Source organism: Leopardus geoffroyi, chromosome C1 (assembly GCF_018350155.1).
Source record: "Leopardus geoffroyi isolate Oge1 chromosome C1, O.geoffroyi_Oge1_pat1.0, whole genome shotgun sequence".
Classification (NCBI taxonomy): domain Eukaryota; kingdom Metazoa; phylum Chordata; class Mammalia; order Carnivora; family Felidae; genus Leopardus; species Leopardus geoffroyi.
The window spans coordinates 30,827,062-30,836,549 of NC_059328.1; the positions used below are offsets into that span (position 1 = coordinate 30,827,062).

The 9,488-nt window shown below is 55.9% G+C and overlaps 1 protein-coding gene across 1 annotated transcript in view; it reads right to left on the reverse strand.

Moving 5' to 3' along the window:
- BMP8B (bone morphogenetic protein 8b) overlaps window positions 1-7,326 on the reverse strand; it is a 29,605-nt gene extending 22,279 nt beyond the window's left edge. The window contains exon 1 of the mRNA XM_045482297.1: window positions 6,719-7,326. Within this exon, the coding sequence (XP_045338253.1) occupies window positions 6,719-7,052 (334 nt within the window). The 5' untranslated portion in view covers window positions 7,053-7,326. The remainder of the gene's footprint in view (window positions 1-6,718) is intronic.
- Between the last annotated feature and the right edge of the window lie 2,162 nt (window positions 7,327-9,488).

Below are 9,488 nucleotides of genomic sequence, written 5' to 3' on the forward strand. Positions count from 1 at the left end.
GTGCCTACAGAAGGACTCGGTTGCCAGCAGCCCACCCTCCAGGCAGCTGGGCAATGGGTGACTCACTCCTGAAGAGAAGATGTGCGAAACATCACGACACCCACTACAAACTGCAAGTGGTGGAACGGGGATCCAAACCTAGGCAGCCTGAGCTGACCACTGGGCTGCAGGTCCCTAAGTAAATGGTCAGGCTGGGTTTGACGGGGGGGCGAGGTAGGGTGCAGAGAAACATGGCAGGCCCTTCCCCCATAACGCTGGCTGTTAGTACCGAGCACTGCCAGGCACTTGCTAAGTTTTTAAGTGCTTAACCTATTTAAGTGTTGCACTATGGACACAGGTAGATGATCCCAATGTTAAAGGTGAGGAAACTGAGACACAGAGACTCTAAATAACCTGTTCAATGTCTCACAGCTCTCAAGCGGCAGAGCCAGGGTTGAAGCCCCGTGTGTCCTCCTCCAAAGTAACCCACCACTCTGGCCTCCCACCTGCAGGGCTGACCCTCCTCACTGCTGTGATCCACTCTTCACATCCGCCCCTGTGGATCTGGGTACCCAGGAACTGGGCCAGTCACTAATACTCCTTGAGACTCAATTTCCTCCTCTATCAACTGGGGGAGGTAGTAGTCATTTACCTCAGAAGGGTAAGAAAACACTGAGGAGATGGATGTAAGGAGTCAGTTGTCAGGGATCCACAGGGGACACCAGCCTGGTGGACAGACAGGGTTTTAGAGAAAAGGGACCCACCTTCAACTCTTGGAAAGAGAAACCTTTGGAAACCATCAACAAAATGCAAAGGTGACCTGTGAAATGAAAGACAATATTTGCAAACCACATATCTGATAATGAGCTAATATCTAAAATATATAAGGATTTCATACAACTCGAGCAAAAAAAAAATCCAATTTAAAAATGGGCAGAGAAACTGAATAGATATACTTCCAAAGAAGACATACAAATGGCCAATGGGTACTCGAAAAGGTGCTCAGCATCACTCGCATCAGGGAAATGCAAATCAAACCACGAGATACCACCTCACACCTGTTAGAATGACTGTCATCAAGAAGACAAGCGATAACAATCTCTTGTTGAGGATGTGGAGAAAAGAGAACCCTCTGGCACTGTTGCTGGGAATGTAAATTGGTGCAGCCACTATGGAAATTATCACGGAGGTTCCTCCAAAAATTGAAAATAAGACTACCATATGACCCAGCAGTCATACTTCTGAGAATACATCCAAAGGAAATGAAAACAAGACCCCAAAGAGATATCTGCACCCCCGTGTTCACTGCACATTATTCACAACAGCCAACATATGGAAACAACCTAAGCGCCCATCAACAGATGAGTGGACAAAAAAGATGTGGTATGTAGATGTAATGGCATATTATTCAGCCATGAAAAAGGAGATCCCACCATTTGTGACAACACGGGCTGGACTTTGAGGGCATTATGCTAAGTGAAATAAGCCAGACAGAGAAAAACAGATACTACATGTTATCACTTCAAAGTGAAATCTTAAAAGAAAGAAGAAGAAGAAGACGACAACGACAACGACGACGACGTCAAAATCACAGAAATAGTAGAAAAGTGGTTGCCAGGGGCTGGGTGGGGTGGGGCAAATAGGAAGAGATTGGTAAAAGGGTACAAACTTTCAGCTATAAGATGAATAAAGTCTGAGGACCTAATGTAAAACATAGGGACTATAGTTGATAACACAGTATTGGGAAATTGAAATCTGTAAGGTGATGGACGTGTTAATTAACTAGAGAGGAGAATCCATGAACAATGTCTATGTGTATCAAATCACCATGTAGTATACTTTTGATATCTTAGAATTTTATATATCTGGGGCGCCTGGGTGGCTCGGTCGGTTAAGCATCCGACTTCGGCTCAGGTCATGATCTCACGGTCCGTGAGTTCGAGCCCCGCGTTGGGCTCTGTGCTGACCGCTCAGAGCCTAGAGCCTGTTTCAGATTCTGTGTCTCCCTCTCTCTCCGCCCCTCCCCTGTTCATGTTCTGTCTGTGTCTCAAAAATAAATAAATGTTAAAAAAAATTTTTTTTGAAGAATTTTATATATCAATTATATATCAGAAAAACTAGATTAATTACTTTTTAATAAGAGATGCTACCTTTGGGCATATGGTCACATTAATAGCTTTAAAGATGGACAAAGGATTTACTGTTAAATGAAAGACAAAGTAGCAAGACTGGACATTTATGTCATACTTTGTAAAAAAAAATAATAATAAAATGTTAGAATCTGTATTGATAAAATGTCAGGGCAGGTTGGGAACTCTACACCAAAGAATTAGAACGCTGGTTTTCTCTGAGGTGGAGAGAGGATTACTAGGGGCTTCCATATTGTATATTTTTGAACGTATGGTCTAATTTTGTATAATGAAATTCTACAATGAATTTATATGGTATGAATTTTTGCATTATTTCTATAAATCCTAAAACAAGGAAATTTTAAAAATAAGATTCTCAGTTTCCAATATATATTCAATATAGTCCCATTCGGCAACACTTACTGCACCTAATGGTGGGCCAGGCCCAGGTCTGGGCAGAGAGGCAGTGTCTATGTAGGAGAAGAGCAGAGGAGACAGGAAGCTGACCTGCTGGGTGGCCTTGGGAAAACCACCTAACTTCTCTGAGCCTCACTCTCCTCTTTTCAAAACAAAGATGTGACCTTAAGTGTGATGCAAATGAAGAGACAGACTCAGAGGTTCTGAGCACAGGGTCCTCACCAGGGGCCATCTTACACACTCCCCGAACAGCCTGCAGGGTGGGCTATTTTACACGAGTGTCTCCACTTTACAGAGGACGAAACTGAGGCTCTGAGAGGTGGCCTGGAGAGGCCAGATCACACTGAGACTCGGTGGTGGCATCAAGATGCAAATGCTGTCTGCGTCCCAGGTCAGAGCCCCCACCCGGGTCCTGTCTGCCCTCCCACTGTCCATCCGTTCCTGGGCTCCAGAGCCCCCCTGGGGGGAGGGGGTCACTGTCTAGACCAGTGGTCTAGACAACCATCTTTGTGGCTTAAGTATTTATTCCTTGCTCCCCACTAGGAGGCCAGCTCCGCAAGGGGAGGGACTTTGTTTCGCTCACTGTCCTATCCCAGGAACTAGAAAGAACTATGTCTGGCACAGAGCAGGTACCACATGACTAACTGTTGAGTGAATTCGTGAGAAATGAGAGAGTTCCCTAGTAAAGAACCAAAGGAAGTACCTTCAAGGTCACAGGGCTGAGCAGGACGTGGGCCAGGTCCCTCATTCCCACTCAGCCCTGCCTCTCCCAAATCCAGCGCCTCAGGTCAACACCCCCTGTCCTCGGCTGCCTGAGGCACGGGAATAAATTAGTCTGGTCAGAGAAGGGTCTCGACAAAAGTGAAGATGGCTTGATGCATTTCTGGCTAGACCTCTGCCTTTAGGGCTGTTTGTGCCTCAGTTTCTCAACCTGGAACACGGCACCTGCTGGCCCAGCGGCTCGAGGTGGAGAAGGACCAGGACCAACGTGCGGAGTTGGTCTTTCTGGCCTCATTCCTCCCTCCCCGCGGGCTGAGCCAGCCTGAGGCGCCCAGGGAGCAGCCAGTCAGACCCACGCTCCAGCCCAGAGGACGGGGTAGTGCCATGAGGAGGTGCCTCCAACACGGAGCCACGGGGTCAGGGCCGGGAGGCCCCGTGTTTTCTGACACCATCGCTGTGGACTGGATGAGAAAAGAGGCCCAGAGAGGGAAGGGAGGTGACGTGGGACAGGAAGGACTCAGTGGCAAGCCCAGGCGGTACAAGAACCTGGGTGTTGCCTCCCAGCTCAGGCCTCTCCACTCCGTGAGCACAGGGGACACCCAGGACAGGTATCGGCCCCCATTACTGTGTCCTGACCAAGGGCAGCCAAGAGCATACAGGTGGAGACTCACTGACAGGCCAGGCAGGGGCCCCAGCTCTGACTGTAGTCCTGGCCTCCCTACAGAGACACTGTCAGCCATGACACGGGCTTCCTATAGCACCTGCCTGGGCACAGAGGCCTGACCCACGGGCCAGAGGCCTGTGGGAGGCTAGGGGTCTCTGGGTCCCACAGGCTGCCATGGACGGTCAGGGGCCCAGCAGGCAGCAGGTCTGGCTTCTCAGGACCCGGATGAGGCCAACAGGAGGTGGAGCTGGAGGCAACAGGTGTGGGAGCCTGGGCGTGGGTGCTGACACCATAGCGACTCTGCTATTAGTCTCGGTGGTGGTTCAGGGGCCTGGGGCCTGGGCCTCCAAACAAGGAAAGAATCCTGGTAGGTGTCTAATCCCCCCGCCCCCACAGCCCAGGTAATTACCAGTTAAAACTACTCAAATTGAAGGAGTTGTACTAGTGCAATTAGCGCATCAGAATAAAGGAGGCCCTCTGACAGCTGACTGGGCCCGCCCACAGACAGGGCTTCCACTGAACAAAGATCTGCTTGTTAATCCCACAGCGTCAGAGGCCTTCGATCTTCGTGAAACACACAGAGATGGCGTGGGAAGAAGCTGGCATCTGGAATCCACAGCCCCTGGATGATGTCATGGATGCGCTGTGTGGCCCTGGACTGGCCATTTAACCTCTCTGAGCCCATGAAAAGGGCTTGGGGTGGCTCAGTCAGTTAAGCATCAACTCTTGATTTTGGTTCAGGTCACGATCTCATGGTTCGTGAGTTCGAGCCCCGCATCAGGCTCTGTGCTGACAGCTCAGAACCTGCTTGAGATTCTGTCTCCCTCTCTCTCTGCCCCTCCCCCTTCTCCCCCCCCCCCTAAAAACAAATAAATAAAGGTTAAAAAAAGAAGTGTGGGACATTCCCACACATCCAACCAAGGCTGGCCAGCAGCTGGGAGGGACCGGAGTCAGGAGCAACCAGGCCCAGGCTCACCGACCAGAGACATGATTTTCTGTTCCTCCCATCTATCAACTGAACACACAACAACCCTGACGATGCGTTGATCTCTAGGGGCCCCACTTTACAAGGAGGGATCTGTGGCTCCAAGAGGACAAGAGACGTGCCTAAGACCACACAGCAGAGGCACAAGAGGAATCAGATGTGTCTGAACTAAGGGTGATGCTTGATTCACAACAGCAGCTCCCACCAAGGCTGTGTGCGCCTTGACCATGGGATGCTGGGGAAGCAGGACATTGTCCGGGCAGTGACTCACTAACGGATGGCTCCCTTGGGGACATTCTCAGGATAACTGTATCTATAGCCCCTCTTGGTTCTGAGGCCCAGGTCAGCTTGTTCTGAGGACAGGCCTCAGTTTTACACATGGTCTCTGTTATCCCGCGTCCCCCACCCTGCCCTCCAACCAGGAAGGTGGCATTCACTGGCCCAAGTCCTGTACCTGGCACTGGGCTCTCAGCAGAGGTTAACAGCCGCTTCCTGCTGTTCCCTCACCTCAGGCACCCACCAGCTCGGGGCTGGGGGGGACAGAGGCCTCCTTGGCTGTCCCCTCTGCCTGCCCCAGTGCAGGAAGCAAATGGCTAAAGACCCCACAAGACCTGCCGCTGCTCCATCCCCTGGGTTTCTCTGCCTAAACCCCTCTGGAAGCTCTCTACACCCTGAAAGCCTGCCCTCCTGACAGGAGAAAGAAATATCAGCTGCTTCAGGAGGTGGATGTAGGGCTACCTCCTGTCCTGACTGGGCCACAGAGAGGCTGTGCTATCCTGGGCATAACATTGTCTCTCTGAGCCTCAAAGTCCTCATCGGGGAGATGGGGATGAAGATCATGTCTGGTAACAGGGCTGTCGGGAAGGTCAAGAGTGACGCTGTGGGTGAAGGGAGGCTATTGGCCTTGGCAAAGGTCTTCTCCCATCTAAGCCTGAGCTGTAGTCCCTGCACCCCCAGATCCAGTCTGGTGTCTGCTCCAGCCCTGACCCCACAGACAGGAAGCAAAGCGGATAGGGGACAGATAGTCAGGACTGCAGATTAAAGAGCATTTAATAATAGGAAAGACATCTTTGAAAACTAACCATAAACGGCTCCACGACTTGTACAGAGTTTCTGCAGAGAGGAAGGGCTGGGCTTTGTGTGGGAGAAGGAGGGGCGTCCGAGCTGCCCACCATGTCCTTCCACAGCCTGGACCTTCACAGCATGCCAAGCCACGTCCCAGGTGCTGCGCTCAGGGTGACAAGACCGCCAACGGCCCCACTGAGCTCAGAGTCCACTCCTTCCCCACCCGCTGCCCTGACAGCCACACCCTCACCTACAGGGGCTGGGGCTCTGGCCAGGGAACGGGCTGCTGTGGACTCATGACATCTTGGGCTCTCATCTCAGCTCTGGGCACTCTGATGATGTCACCGGGGCTTTCCACGCTGAACTTTGTCCCTTTCTCCAGTACTGCCCTTATCACTGTGGCAGCATCCCGGCCTGTTTACTCATCCGTCTCCCCAGGACCACACTGTCTTCCTGGCACTGCCCGGTCCACCCGACATGAGATGATTCCTACCCTTGGGTGTTTCCAGGGGCGGGACGAACGCGCACATCGATGGGACTCACATCCGCGTCTGTCGGAGTGAGCGGGGGCCCACAGCCCTTGGACTCAGCCGCCCTGAGCTCCGCATTCCCAGCCCTCTATGGGGGCGTGGCCGCGATCAAAGGGGCGCGCACCGGCCAAGGCGGTCCCCTGGACCCGTCCGCACCCGCGCGTCCACCCGGTGGTCTGGTCGTATGGTCACCGCGGCCCCGGACGCCCACCCCGACGGCCTCACTCACCCATGTTGACGAAGCTCATGACCAGGTCGGCGCGGCCCGGGCGCCGCTCGGGGGGGCCGCCGTCCTCGTCGTCGTCGCGGGCCATGGCGTGGTACAGGTCCAGCATGAAGAGCGGCGCCGACGCGGGCAGCCGGGCGGCGGCGGACGGCGCGCGGGGCCGGGGCCGCCCGGGCAGCCCGAGCACCGCCAGGATCTCGCGCTGCATGTCGCGGCGCTCGCGCGGGCCCAGGCGGCGGGCCGGACAGCCGGCCGGGGCGCGCGGGCCGGGGCCGCCGCCGCTCAGCGCGCACAGCGCCAGGCCCACGAGCCACAGCGGCCCGGGGCGCGCGGCCATGGCCGGGCCGGGCCGGGCGGGCGCTCAGCGGGCGCGCATCCGCTCCGCGGCCGGGCGGGGACCGGGGCCGCGGCCGCCCCGACGGCGGACGGCGAACGGCGGGCGGGGCTCGGGGTCGGCCGCACGGGGCGCGCTCGCCTGCGGTTTCCCAGCACCTGCTGGGCTCGGGCGGCGTGGACGCGGCAGGGGCTCCTCCGGGAGCTGGGGGCTGGCAGCCAATCTGTCTGTGGCGGCCGAGCCGCAGGGGCGGCGGGCAAGCTCCGGTCTGCGCTCGAGACGACGCAGATCCGACGGCGCCTCTCCAGCTGGAGCTGCGGTCTGCGCCGCGCGCCCGCCTCCTCCGCCCGTGGGTCCCGCGTGCTGCCGTCGGGCCCCGCCCCCTCCGCTCCCGACCAATGGGGGCTCGGGGCGGGGCCAAGGCCGCCGGAGCTAAACCAGGGGGAAGGGGCGGTGGGGCGTGGGTGGTGCAGCAGGTGTGGTGACGCCCAGATGCCCGCCGCTGTTCGGTGGTGGGCGGGTCCGGCGAGGGGGCGAGGGGTCCCCTGTCCAGCTGCCGGGTCGTCGGGGTCGTGCTGGGCTCCCCTCCCAGCCGGCACCGTCGGGCGGGCGGGGGGCCTCGGCCTGGGGACACGAGGGTAGCGGGGCAGTCGGGAGAAATGAGGCCCTGCGCTCCCGCAGGGCGTGTCCTCCAGCACTCTCGACCGGGCGGGATCCGGGGCCTGCGTCCCACCATTGGAGTGACCCCGCAGTCCCGCCTTAGTGCGCGGAATGTCGCTCCACGCGACACGAAGAAAAGCCTCAGTAGGGTCTAGAGGTAGAGAGGCCCCGAGGTGCCAGTCGTGCCCGGAGAGTGAGACGCGTTCCTTTGCCATCAGCCGCCACCTCAGTTCCTCGCTGGCCACCCGGCTCCTTGCCCGCTGTGCCTTTGCACGCGCTATTGGAGGCTTCTTTCGCGACACCTGCTCAGTCTCTGCTCCCAGCGTGCGTGCCACCCACCTGGTTCCCGCGTGCTCCTGGCTAGCGCCCCAGGCGAGACCCCCATTCCCCCATGTTCCGGCGACCGCACTGTCACCGCCAGCTCTCGCTGTGCGCCCTGGGGACCCCCCAGTGCTGATCCCGCCTCCCGCAGGAGGGAGCCGCGCATCCGCCTCCAACTGGGCCAGGGAGCTCTGGGGCCCTTCCAGAGCGCCCGGGAGCCGCCCTTTACGCGTCTTAATTGTCTTAATTGTCGCGGCTTTCAGAGGCTTGCAAGAGAAAGAAGACTCTACACGGAAACTCGTTATTGACTCAGCCCCTTTCTGCACACTCTGCTCCTCCTGGGCGCCCTCTCACTACATTGATTCATTTATGGCTAAGGCGGTGAGCTGGGAGGAAGTGACACCTAGACCGAGCTCGGAAGGCTGGACAGAATCGGCCTGGGATGACAGGAAAGGGCAGAGGGAGAGCTGGAGAGCAGTTTCCAGGCAGAGGAAACAGCTGGTGTCGAGGCCACAGGACTCCAGGGAGCATAATGCAGGTAACACTTAGCACTTACCATGTGCCAGGCAAGGTCTGTGTCACTTCTTGAATGCTTGCACATATAGAGTAGATGCCGTTTCAACCCCCTCTTTTAACAGATGAGGAAACTGAGGCACACGGAAGTTAAGGGACTTCCCCTGCAGGTGAGCTGTTCAGTGGAGCCTGGAAAGCCTGGGAAACAAATGGCCAGGGTGAGGGTGAGGCTTGATTGGCTGGCAAGATACGGACCCAAAGGACCTTGCGGGGAGACTAGATGAGGGCTCCGGACAACAGCTGGTTATGGTGGCCCCAGTGTGGATTCAATACGAAACTTCAAAAGAAACTAAGAAGTCCACTGAACTTTAAAAATTCCCATCATCACTTCAAATTTTTTTAAAAAATCAAGACTTTTCTCTGACATTCTAAATCGAACCAATCATTTGTTGGTGTTTTAAGCCCATGCCTAGTCTGCCTTTTTTCCAATGGGTAAATTTCCGCACTGCTTATAAGCCCCATAAGGATGTGGCAGCTTCACCACTGAAAGTGCCCAAGGCAGAGTCCGCTGCAGAGGGGAACATGGATTGCAGGGATGAAGATTAGAGTCAGGGCCCACAGATGGAGGCAAGTACAGTAATGGGGTGGGCAATGACCATGATCCTTTCTGGTGACGGGGTAGAGGGCAGAGGAGAAGCTGTTTAGCAGGCTGCATCCCCAGGGCTTGGTGAGCGCATACTGGGGCAGGGGCAGGGTCAAGGGGATATCCCTGTGTCAGGCTAGTTCAGGGTCTCTGAATCTCCTGTCCTCCTCACTGTCCTTCTCTAGCCAGCCCTCTGCACTCCCCTTTGAGTTCACACCACATCCTCCGGGTCCTCAGATCTAGCCTGGAGTCCTCAGGTAGTGTATTGTGCAGCACTGGGCTTCCAGCTAGACTGTAAGCAG